The 22,587-nt window shown below is 38.9% G+C and overlaps 2 protein-coding genes across 5 annotated transcripts in view; one reads left to right on the top strand and one right to left on the bottom strand.

The window, feature by feature from the left end:
- The first annotated feature begins 5,201 nt into the window (after window positions 1-5,201).
- On the top strand, window positions 5,202-14,600 carry rmdn1 (regulator of microtubule dynamics 1). Its single transcript, XM_066684139.1, has 10 exons — window positions 5,202-5,438; window positions 8,520-8,625; window positions 8,714-8,801; window positions 10,719-10,878; window positions 10,981-11,070; window positions 12,798-12,853; window positions 13,007-13,094; window positions 13,262-13,292; window positions 13,412-13,545; window positions 14,039-14,600. Exons 1-10 carry the CDS (start codon window positions 5,325-5,327, stop codon window positions 14,081-14,083), a joined length of 912 nt encoding a protein of 303 aa, XP_066540236.1. The 5' UTR covers window positions 5,202-5,324; the 3' UTR covers window positions 14,084-14,600.
- Window positions 14,601-14,605: 5 nt separating this feature from the next.
- LOC136709107 (NEDD4-like E3 ubiquitin-protein ligase WWP1) overlaps window positions 14,606-22,587 on the bottom strand; it is a 49,396-nt gene continuing 41,414 nt past the window's right edge. For all 4 annotated transcript variants that reach the window (XM_066684135.1, XM_066684137.1, XM_066684138.1 and 1 more), the window contains exons 14-25: window positions 22,369-22,497; window positions 21,368-21,440; window positions 21,185-21,256; window positions 20,381-20,469; window positions 20,017-20,176; window positions 19,736-19,869; window positions 18,703-18,843; window positions 18,462-18,582; window positions 18,174-18,278; window positions 17,933-18,029; window positions 17,730-17,802; window positions 14,606-17,627 (exon numbers count right to left, since the gene is read on the bottom strand). In XM_066684135.1, the coding sequence (XP_066540232.1) occupies window positions 17,528-17,627; window positions 17,730-17,802; window positions 17,933-18,029; window positions 18,174-18,278; window positions 18,462-18,582; window positions 18,703-18,843; window positions 19,736-19,869; window positions 20,017-20,176; window positions 20,381-20,469; window positions 21,185-21,256; window positions 21,368-21,440; window positions 22,369-22,497 (1,294 nt within the window). In that variant the 3' untranslated portion in view covers window positions 14,606-17,527. The remainder of the gene's footprint in view (window positions 17,628-17,729; window positions 17,803-17,932; window positions 18,030-18,173; window positions 18,279-18,461; window positions 18,583-18,702; window positions 18,844-19,735; window positions 19,870-20,016; window positions 20,177-20,380; window positions 20,470-21,184; window positions 21,257-21,367; window positions 21,441-22,368; window positions 22,498-22,587) is intronic.

Below are 22,587 nucleotides of genomic sequence, written 5' to 3'. Positions count from 1 at the left end.
TTTCGCAGTCAAAAGGAAATATGGAGTCAGAAATTTTGAGAGAAAATAGAGAAAAAATCACAAGTGCGCTAAGAGAAAAGCTCGTTGTTTGAGTTTGAATGTTGTGTTTGTTTGAGGTTGAAATTCTCCTTAGTGACGGTACCTGAGTGACGTCACGTTCCACTCCGGGTTCTGCAGTTATGTCATCATCGTCTTTGCGTCCTATAGACTGGGTTTAATGAGACCAAAGACATTCATGCATTAGTGGCCTGCATAAAACTCGCCGTGCACTGTAAACAACTGTTTTAACCCAGTTAAAAGTGCGAATTACTCAGTATTACAATGTAACCTGCGCACCAATTGTTTACCGATGATCCCTTGATGGCCACAACATTTTTTAACTAAGAGTTAACAGCGTAGAACCCATCATTACTTTATAGAACATTACGTGTTAGATTTCATTTTGCAGGTTTTTAGTATTTAATCTATAATGCACTTTAACGTACTGTATTGACACAGAAATTGAGATTCACTGTGCTGATACAATATTTTCATTTGTGGATTTAAAACACTGATGAACCTGACATATTGATGCATTCAGTTTTATATTTACTTGTCATCCACCGTAGGTGACCTAAACATCCTTTAATGTATTAAATCTTATAAAGGGGTTATAGTAAATTAAGGTAAAATATTCTAATACTTTATTTTATGTATTAGCCCCAAAAGAAGTTCAGATGATGTTTTTCAAAGAACAAAGACTTTCATTCTGTATTTGTGCCAAATGTATTCGCAAGTTTAAAAATCATGTAATGCAATATACATATTTTACTTTTCAATAGCTATATGCAGAATATAATCCAAAATGGTCGAAATATCACAGCCATTTGCAAAACAATGTAACATATGTAGAAGAAATAAATATGCTCAATCTTCACGTGGTGTATGCTTCCTGCAAATTTCATGTGTACTTACATCGTGTGAATTCAGTCATTTCTAACTTTATGGATAGTGACAGGTCTTGTTCCTTTTGTGAATCTGCTGATGAACTTCATTTATTCTTTGCAACTTGAATTAACATAACAGTTTCTAGTCTAACTTTGTAATGGGTCTGTCAAAGGGGTGCAACATATATTGGAAAAGTAGGATGGGGAGCACACCGGGGATGTGTGAACACCATGCACTTGCATACTGGGATTATATACTTTTTTAATAGCTGAGAAGTAAGTCCAGAATCAAATCTAATCGTATAGGTTTATGTGGTTTCAGACATAGCCATAAACAAGTGGCTCTCAGTCGTGGTCTTGTTGGTTAATCAGTTGGTTGATTGGTTAATCACTAGCAATCACTGGGGAGTTAAAAAAAAAAAAAAAAGAAGAGAGACACCAGACCCAACAATGCAGACCAGCTGAACGCAGCTTTCAGAGCCACCTGGGCTTCCATAACTCCTCAGCACCTCATTCATCTACAGCCAATGTACAAGCCCAAAGTACAGAGGCTACCAGCCACCACACGCACCTTCAGGAAATGGACACCTGAAGCAGGTGAGGCTCTGAGAGACTGCTTCGGATCCACAGACTGGAGTGTGCTGCAGAGTGGGGAGGACTTAGAGGAGGTCACACACTGCACTACGGACTACCTGAACTTCTGTATGGACATTGTTGTTCCCACGAGAACTGTACGCTGCTTTCCCAACAACAAGCCTTGGATTACCAGCAATGTCAAGGCCCTTCTCAATAGGAAGAAAATGGCGTTTAGAGAGGGAGACATGGCAGAGCTGAGGCGCGTACAAGGGGAACTCAAAGTTAAGCTGAAAGAGGCTAAGGAGGACTACAGAAAGAAGGTGGAACAGAAGCTGCAGGAGAACGACATGAGGGAGGTTTGGGATGGTATGAAGACCATCACTGGCCTCAAAAAGAGCAGCAGTTCTGTGGAGGGGGATCTAGACATGGCGAATCAGCTGAACCAGTTCTACTGCAGGTTTGACCGCCCTGATCCGGATCCAGCTCCGATGGCAGTGGTATGCCAGCCACCCCTTACTGACTCGGACACTGCTCTTGTGTGCTTGCCCGACCAACCAACACCTCCTTCACACTCTAGGCGACCCCCATCACAGGCTATCACACCCCTCCCCCACACGGTGTCAACGGCTGCAGTCAACAGCCATCAGTCTCCAGCCATCCAACTACCCCCCGAGACAATCACCTCCCCTGCCCCCATCCCCCTTCCCCCCATCGTCACGGCTGATCAGGTCAGAGGACAGCTGAGGAGACTACAACCTGGTAAGGCTGCCGGGCCGGACAGACTGTGTCCAAGGCTGCTCAAGGCCTGTGCTGCTGAACTGGGTGAGCCACTGAAGCACATCTTCAACCTGAGTCTCCGTCTTGGTCGAGTTCCAACACTGTGGAAGACATCATGTCTCACCCCTGTCCCTAAGAAGCCACACCCGAGTGAATTTAACGACTACAGGCCTGTGGCTCTAACATCACATGTGATGAAGACAATGGAGAGACTGGTCTTATGCATACTGAGACCCCAGGTACGTCATGCACTGGACCCACTACAGTTTGCATACCAGGAGAAAGTGGGCGTGGAGGATGCCATCACTTATCTCCTACACAGGACACATTCACACCTGGACAAGGGGAACAGTGCTGTGAGAATCATGTTCTTTGACTTCTCAAGCGCTTTCAACACCATCCAACCTCTCAGACTGGGAGACAAGCTCCAACAGATGGGTGTGGACGCTCACCTGGTAACCTGGATTACAGATTATCTGTTAGAGCGGCCACAGTACGTGAGATTGAAGAACTGTCTCTCCGACACTATGATCTGCAGCACAGGAGCTCCGCAAGGAACTGTGCTCTCACCAGTCCTGTTCACCCTGTACACATCTGACTTCTGCTACAACACTGAGTCGTGCCACATGCAGAAGTTCTCTGATGATACTGCGATTGTGGGGTGTATCAGGAACGAGCAGGAGGAGGAGTACAGGAGCCTGGTGGAGGTCTTTGTGCAATGGTGCAAACTGAACCACCTCCAACTGAACACTTCAAAGACCAAGGAGATGGTGGTGGACTTCCGCAGGTCAAAGCCTGTCCTGCTACCAGTCACCATCGATGGGGTCGACGTGGAGGTGGTGGACACCTATAAGTATCTGGGCTTACACCTAGACAATAAACTGGACTGGTCAGCCAACACTGAAGCACTCTACAAGAAAGGGCAGAGCAGGCTGTACTTCCTGAGGAGGTTGGGGTCCTTCAATGTCTGCAGTAAGCTCCTCAGGATGTTTTACCAGACTGTTGTTGCCAGTGTCCTCTTTTATGCTGTGGTATGCTGGGGAGGAAGCATAAAGAAGAGGGATGCTGGGCGACTAGACAGGCTGGTTAAGAAAGCTGGCTCTGTGGTGGGGGCTGAACTGGAGTGCATCACTTCCATATCAAACAAGAGGACCCTGAACAAACTGATTAGCATCTTGGACAATGAGTGCCATCCACTCCACAGTATCATAACCAAGCAGAAGAGCTTGATCAGCTGGAGACTTTGCTCACTGCCAGGCTCAACTGACAGACTGAGGAAGTCATTTGTCCCCAGGGCTATTGAGCTGTTCAATGCTTCACTAAAGGGGAGAGGAGAGTTGGACTTCTCTGCATAGTCTGTCTGTCCATCCAACACCACCACCACCTCCACCTCCTCCATATTGCACATGTGTACCTAATTGGACAATAGACAGGTCAACCACTGGACAAGTCAACCAACTCATCTACCTCATGTGTACCTTAATCTGACAGCTACAATAGTAGGTGTATACTTAATACAGGTACATTGCACTAAATTGCCTTGCACTATTTTATTTAATATATTTATTTCTAATTCTGAAACTGCACTGTTATTGCACTGTACTTATATTGCACATTCCATACCCTTTGCATTATCCACACTTTTTCAACTTTTAAATCATATGCTGCACTAAAGAGATCATCCCCAGCTGCTCACAGTATCACAGATTCTTGCCAGGCTATGTTTGATTACTCTGACGATTGATTGATTGATTATTCTTAAGCACACTGTCAACTTCTTGGGTATTTGATTTTGATTTTTTTTTTTTTTTTTTAAACTCTATTAGTCCATTGCTGTTTAGTGATTCGTGTATGTGATGTCTAAGTCTGTAAGCTACTGAGACCTTGAATTTCCCCTGGGGATCAATAAAGTATCTATCTATCTATCTAGCAGTGCCACAGGCTGATCGCCTCCACATTAATACAGTAAATCATGCAAAAGGAGCCCCAACCAAGTATTGAGTGCCTATATTGTACATACTTTCAGTCGGTCATTTAAACTGGTCTCATATTATATTCTAATTTTCTGAGAAAATGACTTTGGGTTTTCATTGGCTGTTAGCCATAATCATCAACATTAAAGGGTCTAAACACTTGAAATAAATCACTCTGTTTGTAATGAGTATATGTAATAAACGAGGTTCACTTTTTGAATTGAATTACTAAAATAATATAAACTTTTTGATGATATTCAAATTTACTGAGATGCAGGTGTGTATGAAGCAGATAGATTTTTTATACTGATCAGGTATTTTCACCATTGACAAAGCCAAAAGAAGCATGTGTGAATTAAATGATATAAAATATATATTTAGGCTCATTTATTTTTTTTAATGCTGCTTTTAATGCTGCCAAATTGGCAATTAATTATCGATAATACTTATGAATAATTTCTTCCCAAAAATATCAGTATATTTGGTCCTGTAGGTTGTTTCCGCAATAACCTCACACCAGTAGGGGGCGACCATTTTCTACAGTCATTGGTTTTCAGCCTCTCTTTGGGTTTAGAGGGCGGGCAGTGGCTGAGACTCAAATGGCTGTCTTCTCCCTACACACTGACATAGTGCACTACTTGGGAATTAAAATACTTCTTCACTTCACCCAAAACAACCGATAAAATGAATAAGAAACTAAAAGCTTGGATTCAAGCACATGAAAGAGTATTCAAAGAATTAGTGCAGAATATGTATTTTGAAGTCACTAGTTTTGCAACGCGGCCAGTGTACCGAGCAGGTCGCCATTTGGAAGTCACAGTGTGCTGATCGTTCATAGGTTCATTCAGACAGAAGAGAGAGAGAGTGAGAGAGGGTTATAGAGAGAGAGAGAGGGAGAGAGAGAGAGAGAGAGGGGAGAGAGAGAGAGAGAGTGAGTGAGAGAGAGAGAGAGAGAGGGGAGAGAGAGAGAGAGAGTGAGTGAGTGAGAGAGAGAGAGAGAGGGTTATAGAGAGAGAGAGTGAGGGGAGATCGCTGATCAAAGGATCAGTACAGTAGTTAAAGAAGGAGGAAGATGATGACGATGATGGCTTCTGTCTCTCAGTTAAGGTCGTTTACACGGATAGTGTTAAGACAAGTGAAGAGCGAGCGACAGTTAAGGACTTTTAGGCGGATCAACAACATTCCGGTAGGAAACGTTTTCAGTTTCTTTCAGTATCTGTCTCTCTCATTCAGCTGTTTTGACTTTTCGAGGCTGTCGGAGAGCGTGTTTAATTGGAATGTTCCGTTCCACCTTAAATGAGACTGCTGCAGTAGCGCTGAAGGTGGAACGGAACATTCAATTAGGATTAATTAAGTTACAAAATATCACAGAATGAACCGAAGCATAATGCTAGAGCCCAGATGCGGTGATTGGTCACAATAACGTCGGTAGATAGCTAGTCTGGATTTTATTTTTGTATTCCTATGTCTGAATAAAACGAGCGACAGGTTCCCTAATCTGATTTTGCGAAGTAAATACAAGCGAAAGAGCAGCCTGACAGACTCACATTCTCGTTCAGTTAAAAATGAAGGCAGAGAAATTACTATAGGTGGTCGTAATTGTACTGTGGCTTTCTCACAGCAGGTTCAACTGATTATTGCTTAATGTTCTCAGTATTTTTCAAATTTTAAACAGAGTTTAAATTCAATAAAATTAGAACTAGAAATTAGGGTAGATGGCGTCATAGTGTCCCACTGATTAAAATATGGGAGTAGGTTCATGAAAAGGGCATTTAAAAGCATGTGCAATTTTAGAGATAGCCTAAACGTTCCTTCAAAAGCACTTAAATGAAATTAAATTTATTTATATAGCGCTCTTTACAACTAATGTTGTCACAAAGCAGTTTCACAGAATTCCTGTAAAACAAAGTCTTTACATGAAATGTAAAAATCCCCAGGTGAGCAAGCTAAGGGCAACAGTGGCAAGGAAAAACTCTCTCAGAGCTGAGGAAGAAACCTTGGGAGGAACCAAGGCTCATAATCTACAAATCCTCTGGTCAATCTACTGGTAATAGTTAGGAGTCCATGAAAACTTCAGTGTAGGGCGGGCAGCTCCAAGGCAATTGGTGTTGGCTGGAGCATTGGTAGCTGGTTTGAGCTTGAACAGTCATCAGAGTCCAACCGGACAGGTGGGCGGTAGTTTTCTCAGAAAAAGGTAAAGGGTTGGAATTAGTTTTGATCTGTTTGGGTGAATGTGTTTCCAGAGTGTGGCTAATGATTCCGGCAAATCTGACTATGACAGCTTTAACTTAAAAGAGAGAACCAGAAGGACACACAGATGTGGGAGCATCCTGAAACACTAACATTCTTCTGCTCCACCGTCAACAAACCTGAGTGATCGCGTGAAGTGGAGGGACGACAGCATCAGCATCTCAGTTTACTATTATTCCGTGTCCATGGACCCCCTGGATCTGCCACCTTTATCTATGGGGGAGCATTAACTACCAAAAGATAAACTAAACCAATTAGTTTTTAGCCAAGATTTGAAGATTGCTACTCTGTCTGAGTCCCAAACATTCTCTGGAAGATCATTCCAGAGTTGGGGGGGGGGGCTTTGTAAGAAAAAGCTCTTCCCCCAGCTCAGGCCTTCTGAATTCTAAGAACTATTAAAAGTCCAGTTCTCTGTGATCTGAGTAATTGTGGAGGCTCATAATAGGAAATAATATCGAAGGTATTCAGGAGTGGGCCCATGTAAAGCTTTATACGTTAATAACAGAATGTTGTAGTCAATATGGAATGGCTAGGGTAATGGAAACCCTATGGCTAGGGTTTGTTGACTATTTTGTGTAATTGTATGTAATGGTGAATCAACAAAATTATCACAGATATCACAGTTTAATAAGAGATTGTCTTGAGCGCACACACACACAAAGTTAAGGCAGTGAATATTCCTAGTCCTAGAAATAAAGTTGAAAGCAAAGTTCACAAATCAAAGAAAACACTGGTTACCCTACCTGGGCATGGCAGAATGATTAAACTTACAAGCTGTCACCAGGTAATCAAAAACCCTTGAGTGACGGTAAAGTTTGATGGCAGTAGGCAGAGAATTTTGTTTGCGTAGAAAGATGCATGCTAAACGCTGAAAGTTTCCATGCCTGGAGGTTAACACACTCTTGTTAATCTAAAATGCAAGAAAATTTGGCTTTAAAATGCTCAAAACCAAATCAGCAGGCCACAGAAGTTTTGGGATTCTGTTCTGTTGAGCTTTTCTCTGGAACTTTAAGACAAAGTATCATGCACTGAATAAAATGCCTATAGTGAAGCATGGTGGTGAGTAAACCTGTGGATGGATGGAATTAAAAATATAAGACATCCTATGATAAAACACCAGGTCTTCTGTGAGGAAGCTGAAACTTGGGCAACATTAGACATTCCAACAGGACAATGATCTCAAGTGTACCTCAAAATCCACCAAGACTTTGTTTAGAAGGAGGACGTTACGCAACATCCAGCCTTTTACATATTCCTCTATTTTCTTTGATCAGTGTTTATCATCGGGTTTGGCTGATACGTACAATTGCGTGTCGTCTGTGTAACAGTGAAAATTCCCAGATCACTGCAACTAAATTAAAATTTAGATATCCTATACTTCCTTTAAACTTTTTCTATACTTTCTATACATTTATATTATTTGTGTATTCACGTGAACCCGTTCAACAGCTTGATATGTTCTTTTTGTTTTTTGTGAATTATCAATTAATGTTACACATGTTTAACCTGCTCACCTTCATCCCTAGAATAATGAAATGTTAGCAAAATATATCTCATGGTACATGAATGAACCATTTACTACCTTTACCTTAATATAGTTTGAAATAAATATATTTTTAAAATATAAACAAATCAGTAGAGGCTCATTGATGTCATCAATCCATTAGCATAGATGCAAATTAGCCATATTGTGACTTTGCTAATCTAATTAATAAACAAACCCTCTAACCTGTTCTCGTATAATCCACTCTCAACATTGATATCTTGTGAATGAAATATTGTTCCTGAAATTTAGTTGACAGACATTCTGAATGAGTAAATGTCTGTTTTAGTTTATTTGAAGCTGAGAGATACTAAAAAATAAGCAGCAAACCTGAAATCAACCAAACTAGGTGTATCAGGCATAGTACCCTATACTTTGACCTCTCTGATTTTCTTTGCAGACTGTGACTTCTGTGGGTTTGCTGGCAGTAATGTGTGTGTGTTTTTCTTTTTTTTTTGCTGTGACCCAAACTAGGCTAGAAAGGTTGCATTCCTGACTGCTATACCTGCACTATCTTATCTGGGATATGAAGTACACAAACATGTGTCTTGTGCAACTACAGTCTTTGCACTTAACAAAGGTACAATTTCTAATGATATTTGGTTATTCCATTTATTTAAAGATTTTAACTTCAGCTTCATTACTATTCATCTTTTCCCACTGTACAGCTGAAGAAGTTTTAGAACAAGCAGACTACTTATACAGCTGTGGAGAGACAGAGAAGCTTTACCTACTGCTGCTACAGTATAAGAACAGGTAAATGATGGCCAAATATGAACTCAGATGCATTTAAACTCAGTCACCACCCTCAGACATTACTAGCGGTCAGTATCAAGCGCTGAGCATTACTGGCGGGCAATGACCTTCGTTAACCTCAGAGTGGGCTCTGTGTTGAGCAATGAATAGCTTTGACAATAGGTCTTTTCAGGACTCTTTAAACTTGGTCCAAGTCTCTGGTGATGCAGTACATTAGAAAAAATACAAGAATTTTCTAAGTTGTAGAAAACAGTTTTACTTTTCCATACAGTGTCTGTAAAGTTCATAGACTCAGGTCACACCAAATGCTTGGTTTTCTTGGTATTAGTGAGTAGAGGCTATTCTTCTAAAATAAACAATCAAAATTATTAATGGCCCATTGCAGATTGGGTTTAGTAGCAAAATTGACAAACTTTCAAATGTTGGCAAAAATGAATAAAACAATTTAAATAGCTCAGCACAACTAATATAACAAGTGGTTTCTCCAGATTCAACACCAAATGCCACTTTTAATGATTGCTGCACACTCAATTCTTTATCCTCCTGAATAGAATCCCTCATAAGAGCACACATTTGCAAATCGGGTCACGTCTCAAGTACCCTGGTGCAACTTATCAAAGGCATCACAGTTGCATGAAGTGTGTTTGATATAAAACACATTGAATATTTGGATCGGCTAGGGGTTTGTTGACTATTATGTGTAATTGTATGTGTTGGTGAATCAACAATTTTCAGATGGTTTAATAAGAGATTGTCTTGGACACAAAAAAAGTAAAGGCAGTGAATATTCCTAGAAATAAAGTTGAAAGCAAATTGAAAATCAAAGGAACACAGGTTACACTACCTGGGCATGGCAGAAAGATTAAACTTACAAGCTGTCACCAGATTCACAAGGAGGGAGATAATCAAAAACCCTTGAGTGATGGTAAAGTTTGATGGCACTAGGCAGTGAGTTTTGTTTGCACAAAGATGCATGCTAAACGCTGAGAGTTTCCATGCCTGAACTTCAAGACACACACCCTTGTTAATCTAAAATGCAAGAAAATTTGGCTTTAAAATGCTCAAAACCATATCAGAAGGCCACAGAATTCTGTTCTGTTGAGCTTTTCTGTGGAACTTTAAGACAAAGTATCATGCACTGAATAAAATGCCCTGCCTATAGTGAAGCATGGTGTTGAGTAAACCTGTGGATGGATGGAATTAAAAATATAAGACATCCTATGAGAAAACACCAGGTCTTCTGTGAGGAAGCTGAAACTTGGGCAACATTAGACATTCCAACAGGACAATGATCTCAAGTGTACCTCAAAATCCACCAAGACTTTGTTGCAGGAGACATGGAGAATTCTGGAATTGCCGTCAAATCACCTGACTTGAACCTAATAGAAAACTTTGCTGGGATATTTAGAAGGTTATTACAGTACAGAAACTCCGGATTATTAATCGGGGACACTGCATAAAAAGCAGATTTTTCAGGAATTGATTTGCTATGGAATTTTTGCAAGAGAATAATGTCAGATTTTAATGTCTAGGGGCACCTTAAAATAGCCGATTTCAAAAATGAAACTTCTGGATGTAAAGTTTATATTGACAGGAGTCAAGGTTTTGCTTCTTTCAGTATTCAGTGGCTACTGCTGCCATCAGCTCTCTACCTTATAAACGTTGTTTAGTGCTGTTTAACTTTGTTCACTGCCGGTGGTACTGACCAAATAAACTGACACAATTTTGAGGTTATAATATTCAAATACATGATACCCTTTCATTATCTGATAATTGTAAAATTATCACATGAATAATTAGATTGAATGCAAAACATGTTTTGCTCCTAAAAATCAGTGAGGTTCAGAACTCATTAAACATTCTGTGGAGAGAAATGCTCTGCACACATCATGCAGTGTAGTATTTCTGACCCTCTAGTGATGATGCTGAATTCCTGTGGCGGTTGGCACGAGCCTCTCGAGACCTTGCATTGCTGCCCAACATTGCTGCTGACCAGAAAAAGAAGCTCACCTATGAGTCCTTTGACTACGCTAAAAAAGCACTGGAGAAAAACGAGACCTGTTTTGCTGCACACAAAGTAACTGACATGCTGTACTGAACATTAATTTCAACATTTCAACAATAGAGCATCAGCATTTATTATAAAAAAAACTGTTTTTAACAATACTTTTAATTTCAGTGGTATGCTGTGTGTCTGAGCGATGTAGGCGATTATGAAGGAACCAAAGTTAAAATCGGAAATTCTTACATCATTAAGGACCACTTGGAGGTAAGCTGAGCATGGTTTTAGAAATGGCTAAAGTGATATATTCTCAGGTTACAGATAATGAATGAATGAATTAATATATTCTCAGAACAAGTGCAAAACATCAGCCATTAACTTTGCTAGGAATTTGGACCATGTGTGGGTCTCCTAGATTTGTGTGTTGATCAAAATTTAGGAGATTCAAAAAGAGAGCACGAGTTACCATGGTCCATATTCTGAATGAGTCACTTCATTTTAGCTAGTTTTAATATCCTATTTTTTTTTTTTTTTTTTTTTTTTTTTTAATAATTTCCAAAGATGTAATCATTCTCAGAAAAGCATATGGTCAAAATTTATACACACAGCTGTGAGAATAACTGGAACCAAACAGAATGCACATATAATATGTAGGACATCAAGTTTTAAAATGGCCCGGGTGTGTAATTTTATCCCGTTTGTGTTTTGTGCTGAATCAGATATAAATTAAAAATATAAAAAGTAGAGTTATTTTGTAGTGTAACTGTAATATCCCTCCCTCCAGAAAATATTAAACTGCCTTGTTTATAAAAAAATTCTCCTCCATTTTTAATTTAGAAATGGGATTTTAGAGCCCAAGTTGGTGTGTTCTCCCCGTGTCCGCGTGGGTTTCCTCCCACAGTCCAAAAACACACGTTGCAGGTGGATTGGCGACTCGAAAGTGTCTGTAGGTGTGAGTGTGTGAGTGAATGTGTGTGTGTCTGTGTTGCCCTGTGAAGGACTGGCGCCCCCTCCAGGGTGTATTCCCGCCTTGCGCCCAATGATTCCAGGTAGGCTCTGGACCCCCCGCGACCCTAAATTGGATAAGCGGTTACAGATAATGGATGGATGGATTTTAGAGCCCAGAAAACTAAATGCACCCCCTAAAATCAACTATCGTTGGTTATAGCTATATATACATTTTTAAGTTGTGTGACACCAGTCAACCATGTAGATAACATCGTTTTGGTAAGCCATTTCATCATGAGAGGAAATGAGCTGCACTATTAATGCCATTAGCAAAGTTGTATTCTAAATGAAACACGAGCTGTTCAATGATTTGTGCATGAAGAATATAGCAAATGAAATCGCACATACACTTGTGGGTTCCTACATAACGTTGAAGGACTTGACGGTTTGTTGTTCGTTTAACTGTCTGGGTTATTGGCCCCAGAAATCCAGTACAGTTTAACTCCTAATCTGAAGAGGCAGTTAAATAATGGGAGGGTATTTAAAGTAAAGTTGAACAAATCTAGAGATGCATTGGGACACACGGGGGGACACATCATCTGTGATGTTACCTGGAATCACCAGGTGCTTTGGTCCAGGCAACCCAGCTGGGAGTCCAAGCAGCATGGGCCCACGCGGAGCTTCTCCTGATCCACAGACACATCTTTATATTAAAAAGCTTTGTAGACATTTATGCCCCAGTTTGTCTATGTATTTCTGAGATGTTCTTTATTATTCCAGTCAAACTAAGGCAAAAATTAAGGAATGAGTCAATTCTGCATTAGTTAATAAGTGAATGGAAATCCTAACAGTAAAACAAGCAAGCAATTTTTTTTTTCTCTCAGTAAATGGAAAATATATCATACTAATGTCAGTGTTACAACTCAAACAGCCTTAAGCTAATTTTATATAAAAATACATTTAAAAAAATGCTGAATATTACTTTGTATGCAAAAGTAGTTAAATTCAAGATCTTAAGTGTAGTGTTAACTATGTCATTTCCACAGCGAGCTATTGAACTAAATCCAAAAGATGCCACATCTATCCACATCTTGGGTTACTGGTAAGTGTATGTCCTCTAAATGCAGAGACAAAAATTATCACATGGATTTTTATGAATATATTTTTAGAACTTTTTCATTTTAATTATCATTATCAATTAGAAAATGCTACAAGTGTACCGTCAGTTCTGTAAATTCTGTTCTTTTTAATTCAGGTGTTTTGCCTTTGCTGAATTGCCATGGTACCAGCGTAAAGTGGCAGCACTTATTTTTGCATCACCGCCCACCTCTACATATGAAGAGGTAAAAGGCAAAGTGTAAGCTCTTAGAGACAAGTGTAGATTCTCAGTCATTTGCACTTTATATATGTTTCTAGTTGGACAAGCGATACCTTAATGTTATGCAGTTTGTTTATTTATTTTATTTTTTTGCTTAATCACCTGACATTCGGATATATCTTCTATTATTAGGCTTTGGATTATTTCCTGAAAGCTGAGAAAGGTAGGAATTTATTTTCCTTCTAGAATGTTATGAAGTTACTGTATGTTTACATGAATGTCTTATGAATGTCTCCATGGTCATAGGGCGATAAAAGCACTTTTGGATTTGTTTCTATTCAGTTGACCCCAGTTTCTATAGCATGAACCTTCTGATGCTTGGGAAGACATACATGATGCTTAAGGACCAGGAGAAGGCCATTCTTTGGTTGAACAAAGCACGAGACTATCCTGCCATAACAGAAGAGGATAAACGGGTTAGGACAGACTTTGACCCTCTAAATATTGCCAATATTTGTCAATAGAAATAGTAATGTTTAACCGTATTCTACATATGCTCAATAAACATAAAAAAACTCTTTATTGTCCATTTGATCAGATACACTTTGGTTTTGCAGTCACAGACTGTAGTCTCTGTTGCTCTGCATACTATTAAAGTTCAGAACCACCACAGTCCAGTTATTATTTGGGAGGTGGATCGTTCTCAGCAGTAAACATACCGATCCAGTCCATTCACTTTGTAGATGCAAAGTCAGAGAGAAGTAGTTCATCTGTTGCCGCACAATTTGTGGTAATCATCCTCTAGTCCTTTATCAGTGGTCCTGAACACTGGAGAGCAATATAAAAGGTGGATACAAACTACGCAGACAATAGATAGCATGATTTTAGAAATACAAAATGTACATATAAATTTGTGGAGTTTGTATGTACAGTGATCATCCTAAATTTGTGATCTGTGATCCCCTTTAGGCTCACAAAGAAGCTGTTGACCTGCTCAAGAAACTCGGCGGCTGATGGATACTAAACAGACCTGAATGAAATGCCTTAATTTTTCAGTGTAGAAATATTATTTTAATTGTAGCGACCTTTTAAAGAAACGAAGTTCTGAATGTTGAGTTAGTCTGTTTTTAACGGTTGTGGGATGAGAAGATGGCCTTGTTATTCATTAATTCATTCAGTAATTCTTTTTGGTGTTCATTTCAGATTTTAACTGAACAAATATGAATTCATGAGTGGTATGGGTCATGATTTGAAACAAAGTCACATTCAATGTAAAGATGGTCATATACATTTATTAAATATGGTTCTCTCCACAGTCAAGATCCAATCAATTACCCCCCCCTCAAAAAAAAAAAAAAAAAAAAAAACTTGAATAAAAACTAATACGCCACACCCTCCCTCATGTCTTTTTCCACAGGACAAAGGGTAGGTTTTAATTTTCCATAAATCAGATTAGTCTATTTAAATGGTTGAAGTAGATTAAAAATTTTACTTTTTTTTTTTAAACACAAGTCTCCGACTGGGGGCATTTACATTGTTTACAGTGTCTATCTACACATGATATGTTACAATTCTGATAGGAACAAGGCATCATAGAGCCTGTTGATGTTGCTGCTCCAAATACAACCAATTACGTACATTTCTAGGATAGCTATAAGCTGCTTTTTCTTTAAGTTGTAGATTTCAGATGGAAGCACAGTATTGTGGTGATGAGGCTTATTTAGTAATTGCTGTTGTTCAAGCCAATAGTTACAGACAAAAAGCGATGGGGTCCTCATACCAAATGGTTTTACTCTTTCAGTGAGGAGTATTCATTATGTACACAACTAATGGACAAATTGAATTTAACCCACAATGAAGTGTCAGTGTAATGAATTGATCGTAACACAACAGCTTGCTGACAAAAGAATTTTAGTTGGACTGAGCAGCTCCCTGCTCAAGTTATATCTGACAGAAAGCACCAGAGGCAGATTTTGGTAGTTTTCACATAAAAAAAAAAAAACAAACAAAAAAAAAAAAAAACTAAGAAACTTCGATAATTACAAAAAACAACCCAGCGTAACCAAACAGCCTCTACAATTCTGGCCTCTCAGGCTTGGACTGTCTCAGGGAAGAATGAGAATGTCTACGGATGTTTATTCTGTGGTGCTTCTAGTAAAAGTGTAAAAAAAAAAAAATATAAAAAAAAAAGCATTTTGGAGACCTGAGGCAAAAGTAATGATTTAATTTAATTTTTTTACTGCCAGTCTAAGTACTAATAATCCAAGTTTCTTCCTGCTGTTCAACTATTTTAGTTCTTCCTTTGTGAATACCACCATATTCTGTCTGTATATATATATATATATATATATATATATATATATATATACACATATACACACACATTTATATACACATACATTTTATCCAGAAGTATCTAGACACCACTTCTAATCAGTGTGTTAAGGTGCACCGATGTCCAATATGTTTTAATTACGCACACAGAGCTTAACTTAATAGACAAGCATTGCCAACAGAAAGGGTTTCCTAGGAGAAGCTGCACATGAGCATAAAGTCACAGTGCCTAATGTCAAGCATCGACTCAAGGACTATAAAGCAGTGGGACTGCTGATGGAGCAACATCCAATACCAGTGAGATGAGTTAGAGAGATGTTTCTAAGCCAATCATCCAACATCAGTATTTGACCTCACTATTACTTGTGGCTGAACGTAATCAAAACTGAACATCAATGTTTACCAGCGTTTACAAAGAAACGTATGATCTCCCTCGTATTAAAAAGGTGTATGTGAATATTTTAATGTCTCTGAATATTTCATTACATTAAACACGTATTAAATATTCAACCGTATTTAAAATGGTGTCATGACATAAATTTAAAAATCTCGCCCCATATAGTTTTGTTCTTTTTCACTCCAACTGTCCCTATTGCAATGTTTGTCTAGAATCCTGGTGTTCAACCTTATTACAAAATGAAACAGTGTAATAAATCATAACAAATTTTGTTTAAAAGTTTAAAACACAGCAACAGTGATGAAAAAAAGATTCCAGTGATAGGTCTGTGACCAGAAAAGTTATTCATTCTCTTTCTCTCTTCCTAGTGAAGTATGTTCTGCCGAAAAATCAATTTTTCATAGAAACCGCTGTAAGATTGCACAAGTTTTACAGAATCCCATTAAAGCTAATGAGACCATAAAGTACATATCAAGATCTGAGCTGGGTGCATTAATTTCAAATTATGCTTCTTCTCCACTGTTTTGTTACTTTTTAATGCATTTTTAATTTTAATGGGTGATCTAGCTCATGTTTGCATCGTGGCAAATTTGCTGTTGCTGTGCCCAACTAGATTAACAAAACCCAGCATCATAGCACAGCACTTTAACCTGGATACCCACACTCTTACAAGGTTACTCTACAACTGTGCAAAACAAGTTCAATGGAATTTTGCAATGGTCCTGTAAAACCTCCCGGACCTGATAACAGCAATTTTGTATTTAAAAGAAAAGACAAAAAAGCATGTACAAGGTTGTTCATACCACTGCATGCCTCCCTACATCCTGCTGTAGTAAGGAAATGCAGGATTACATTTATGTAGCTGTTTATAGGTGACAGAGCCAGCTTATCAATCAGGGCACACTGATGTAGAACAGCTAACATTATGTAAAAACTGATATGCTGATATATTTAAATTTTTTTTAACAGTTCTGAAACAAGTTTTGTAGAAATTAGGAGCCTGTTTCTTCAGTGTAATTCCACAGGCACATGTCATGCAAAGATGGTGAGGAAATTTATGAATGAGCAATCCTTTCCCCAGGAGTTAAAACTCATAACTAGTACAATGCAGAACTATTCTCATATGAAGACTCTACTATGCAGCAAAAGAATGGAGGAAAATACACTTTTGGTCTACAGTGACGACAACAATACTGTCAGAACCCAGGTCTCTTAGATGATATGAAACAGAGATTATGGATTTGGTGCATGGTGTATTTGGGGGCAGGGGGGTAGGGGGTTGATCTTCTCTGGAGACAGCCATGCAAGCGCAGCACACTCACAACTAAAGAAACAACTTAAAAAAAAATATATATATATATATCCCAGGCACCAGACCGAACACTACAATCATCCTTTAAGAGCTCTATAAAACTAGAGCTGTAGTTAAGGTTTAATTATAAAATCCTCTTGATTTTTTTTTCCATCTCCTTTAAAAACAGCCAGAAAGGAAAATAATATTATTGTATTTAGACTTCTGCTTTTAAAAGATAAGAAAAGCTGAAATGCTTGCATAATCATGGGGAAAAATGTTATGGAGATTGCTAAATGAGGTTTTGGATTAAGTTTTGGTTTAAAATGACAAAATAGCTTATGTACATTGGTAGTTATCTGTGCAATTTTACTTTTTTTTCTCTCCTCTCTGTATTCTGACTTGGCCAGTCATTGCTACAGAAAGAAACTGTTCTCTACTCTTGGCCAAATCCTTCTGTTTCCTCGATTGCAAAAAGCAGCTTCTCTTTCAACTGTTCAAAGCTTTTGTATGGGGGTAAGTCCAGTCGGTTAAAGCTGCAAGAAAAATAAGACAACACTTCAAATGAGTAACAAGACTTAAATGAGTAACTGTAACTTTGCTGTAATAAAAAAAAATAACAAAAACAGTGTATTTACCATGTATGACTCCTAGGAAGCCAAGTGTCCTTGCCGACCTTCTCAATACAAAATTTCTGAGGTCCATTACTCCCTGTTAAAACGACATAGTCTTAACATATAAAGTCTAGACAGAAAATGTCATATATTAAATATTTATTTTCCCTAATAACTGAGTACTGCTGCTTTTTTTTGGCATATTTTGTATATTTTTTGTCCCTCACCCATGAGCTCAGCGAAGCCCCCCAAAGGCAGCCTGCAGGTGCCTGTGACGAACTGCAGTAGCCGCAAACGGACCTCATTGTCCACCTCTTTCACAAACTGTATAAACACACAATATTTCAAATAAGGACAGGATTTTCGAAATACTAAAACCAAATTTATGAATATAAATAAATAATTAAATATACTAAAGAGCACAGCCACAATCGCTTACAATGAAGTATAAAAAGAGGTGTAACGCACCTGCCAAAACCACATGATCTGTTTGCTGTTCCTGGTGTAATGGCGATACACAGTGTTCCTCTGCCAGTCCTGCAGATCCACCTCCTGCATCCCGCAAAGCATAACCTAGAAACGTGTCAGACACATACAAAAACAGACACAGACACAAAGAAATATGTCACTTTCTCTGGTGCATACCAGTAAATGATCTCTACACTTAAAGACAGGGGGGATGATCCACAAAATGTCCCACCTCAAGAATGCACAGTCAAAACATATTTGGTTCAACATTGCAAACACAAAACTCACCTCTAACTCCTTTTCATCAAAATACTGCAACCATTGCAAGGGAACCACCTCATTAAAGCCGTCCAGAAATGCTTTGGTCTGTCCCTCAACACCTCGTGAAAACCGCCATTCTGCCATCAACCTGCAGAGGGCAGTGAAAAATGCAGATGCATTAGTCATCGTGCAGAGCAGACACATTACACTGCCTGTCTGGCTGTGAGGGGGGGGGGGATTATAAAATAAATAAATAAACACCCTGTACCCGATATACTCTTCTTTGTTTTCCTCTGTCACTAGAATATTAGCACCATCTGGTTTCAGGTCGTGAGATGTGATTTTGCCAAGAATCTCCATGTCAACAGAGAAATACATTTCCAAACTGCACTCCTCAATATTGTTGTCCCTGCAAGCAAAAAGAAGAAAAGTAATGGTGGTAACACCAAATAAAGAATGACTTATCATTTTTATATCAAAAGTGACACCATGCAAGAATTGGGGTAGACATTTGAATACAGAGCTTAAGAAATATATTCAAGTATTTATTTATTTATACATAAATGTGATTTTAATATAATAGAAAATGAGAGAGAGGGAGAAAGAGAGAGAGAACCAGAAAAGCACCAATAAACAAACTGCAGTCTTGTATCTAAAAAAACAATTAAAACTCAATTAACAATTAAAGAATAAATCAGAAAGAAACTGTAGGCTTAAGGTTAAGCCATGGCAGGTCTCTAGCATTTAATTTTGTAGTATTCTTTTTGCGTTGTACTTCATCTATATAATTTATGCATAACTTGATCGATGATTTAATCTCCAAGTGCTCTTTATTGCAAATTTTTTTCAGTCGTTCATTCATTCTCTATAACCACATTATGCAATCCAAGGTTGCAGTGGGTCCAGGACCCTACCTGGAATCATTGGGAGAAAGGTAAGAACACACCCTGTACAGTGTGAGAGTCCATCACAGGGCATCACACACACTCACACCTACGAACATTTTCACACAACCAATCCACATACCAACGTGTGTGTTTGGCCTGAGAGAGGAAAGTGGAGCACCCAGAGGAAACCCACGCACAGCAGTGCCCCGAGGCTTGAACCCACAACCCCAGGGCCATGGACATGCATGATAGCAACATTACCTGAGGCTCCACAATACCACCACATTTAATATATTTTTAATTAATTATTTGTTTAACTTTTTTTCCTATTTGTTAAGTTTTTTTGAGCTGCTATATGTATTGCTCTGCGTACATTAGAGTTAAGCGAGGATTACAGACAGGTTCAGTGCATACCTGATCCAAATCAAAGAGTTGTAGAACTCTGGATCGATGGACTCCAGGTCTTTAAGGAGGAGTTTCTTGTTAAGCATGCGCTTGTAGAAGGGCAGCGAGAAGCCTGTGTCAATAAACTTGCCATGGAAGAGTGCCTACAGACAGTACATAATGACACTGGTTAAGAGAGTTTTGTTTTACCATTTAATTTGTGAAAAAAGCACTTACAGCTAAAATCTTCCTTACAAATTAGGAGCATTAACCAACATAAATTAGCTAAGAGTGTGGAGGAAAGCACTTACCATGGCGATGAAGCGGCCAATAAAGCAGAAGTAGGACAGGTGGTCTGGGTTGATTGTGGAGGCAGGATTTATCTGCAGACAGTAGTTACTTTTGCCGGCATACTCAAATAGACAGTACATAGGGTTCAAGACTTCATGCGAGAGGAGGAAAAACCATTCCCTATCAAAAAAAAATGTGCAGGTCCATCAGAAAATATGCTTGGAAATAAATTTATGTTCATAATTGATTTCAGTATAAATGAGGAAAAAAAAACATGCAGGTAAATGTAAACGATGAACACAATACTACAAAGATGACAGTGATAATTTGGTGATTTAAAGGAAGCTACATGTGTATGAGTTCTATAAACATTTATAAACAAACCTGGCAAGGCCTCCATAGTCCAGACCCTCCTCCCCTCGAAAAATGACATAAAGCCTTCTCCTAAGGTCATATGGTTTCAGAGCCATTATCTAGAAAATAATAATTCACCCAGAATTAAACACACAGTCCAGGCAAAAGAGACAGCTTTACGTGTGTGGTGAAAAATTAACTTGAAATGTTACAAATATAACCAGGGCACGAGCGACATTAATGGCTGGTGCTTGTACTAGAAATCATTATAGGTCTGTTCCAGAACCTAGTGAGCTGCTTAGGTAGGCACTGACTGCAAAGACAGCTGTTTAAGTAGACAGCTTTTTAACAGTCATCTGTCCGCATGAGGCAGATTTTTGAGATGCTCTAGTTACAGAGAGATTGTGTTACAGCTTGTTCTCACCCACTGCATGTAACCATTTTTTTTTTTTTTTTTTTTTTTTTAAACCTCAGTGGCTAGTGTTGCTCCAGTGTGGTGGATTCTAATATTCTCCTATTTATTGTGTTTTTAATTATTTTTGCTCTGGAAGAAGAGCGAAATGGTCAGGAGTTGTTTTTGCAATGCATCCTGGGATTGCCTTCGCAGCTAAGGAAGGGTTTGATGCTGTCTTAAAATTTGGCCAAAGTAAGATATCTTAGTAGACAGCATAATGAGGTATCTAATAATTGGCACAGCCTACGTATCAGGAGTGAGCACACTGTGACGTAAAATGCTCTCTAGTCAGACAGCTCACTAGGTTTAGAGACAGACTCTATGATGTTGGATTTGGGGACATGCTCCACGTACAGGAAGAAGTGCGAAAACTCTCTTACTTGCTGGAAAGAGTCTTCAAACAACGTCTGTCTAGAGACTGTGATCTTAACATGGCTGGGTAGTGCGTTGGACTGTAAAAGAAAAAGAAACAAATGGCTGTGATGTACATGGAAACGGGAATATTTGTGTGCTAAACATAGCATTCAAATGCAGAAGATAGTCATGCTCAGAACTACCGGTACCTGGCATAGGTAGCGGAAGTGAGCTAGTTTCCATCTGAAGCTGCGCTCGTATGCAATCTGGGGTCCTTTGGTGCTGCAAATATCAGAATGAACATTGATCAAAGGAAATGAAAGTAATTTTAAACTGTTACAGACAAAATAAGACAAAACATTAATAAAAAGACATGGCAGCCATGTTTATAAGTAGCCTGTATAACCTATCAATAACCTCACCAATATCTCAAGCTGAATAGAATTGGTCAGAATGTGCACCGAATACAGTAGTCTGACCATTCTGAGGCCATTCTGAATACATTTTTCATCTGAATAAGGCAGGTATTTCTCTAAATTTAACACTGCCCAATTAGAAAGTTTAGGCATGTTCTACGCATGGGCCAAGTTTGTACAAAACAATAACATGCATTATTACTGGAATAGGTTACTGTATGTATCTGCAGGGATAGATCAATCTTTCATCAAATCACATACAATCATGAATGACTGCCATGTCATATGGTAATTTTGCTTCCACTCAAAATGTGTGAACTGCTTCAGTACAGCTCTCTCCAACACATCTTTGCTGCAATTTCATCCAGACAATTCATGTCATCAGCAGTGGGACTGGCATCCAGCTTGTGTGACTAGGTATGTTGTCGGACAAGATGACTCACCCCTTCATTTATACGTGCATGTAAAGCACATTCTTCCAAGTACTCCATAATTTTAAAGCAACTAAAAACAAACAAACATCAACTGAAACTACCGGTAAAATACTGCTGTTCCTCTCTGATTGAATTTTGCACATGTACCATGATCATTACCTATTACTACAACCATGTCATGTTAATGGGTGCATTTAACATTACTGCAAGGATACGTATCATTACTTGTAGCCTGCATGCAACTGAGAATTTCATCAGATTGTTGTGTGTACGTATAAACACCACATCTTAAACTAGGATTGACGTTCAATCAGAATGGAGAAATCTAGTGAGCTCTGAGCATTGGGGATGAACACTTACACAGAGGACTTGCCAGTTCTCGGGTCACTAAACGTGGTGGTGCGTGTGTTGTGATCCACAAAGTAGCGAACCCCTTCTCGGGTGTAGCGGATCTCCCAACCCTCTGGGAGAGGGTCCTCATTCTGTAGCCTACAGATAGAGAGAGACAGACACAGAGAGACAGAGAGAGAGAGAGAGAGAGAGAGAGAGGAGAGAATATTAGCAGAAATAATGTACCTG

Source organism: Hoplias malabaricus, chromosome 10 (genome assembly GCF_029633855.1).
Source record: "Hoplias malabaricus isolate fHopMal1 chromosome 10, fHopMal1.hap1, whole genome shotgun sequence".
Lineage (NCBI taxonomy): Eukaryota > Metazoa > Chordata > Actinopteri > Characiformes > Erythrinidae > Hoplias > Hoplias malabaricus.
The sequence above is the reverse complement of the archived record's forward strand: the minus strand, read 5'-3'. Positions and strand labels throughout refer to the sequence as shown.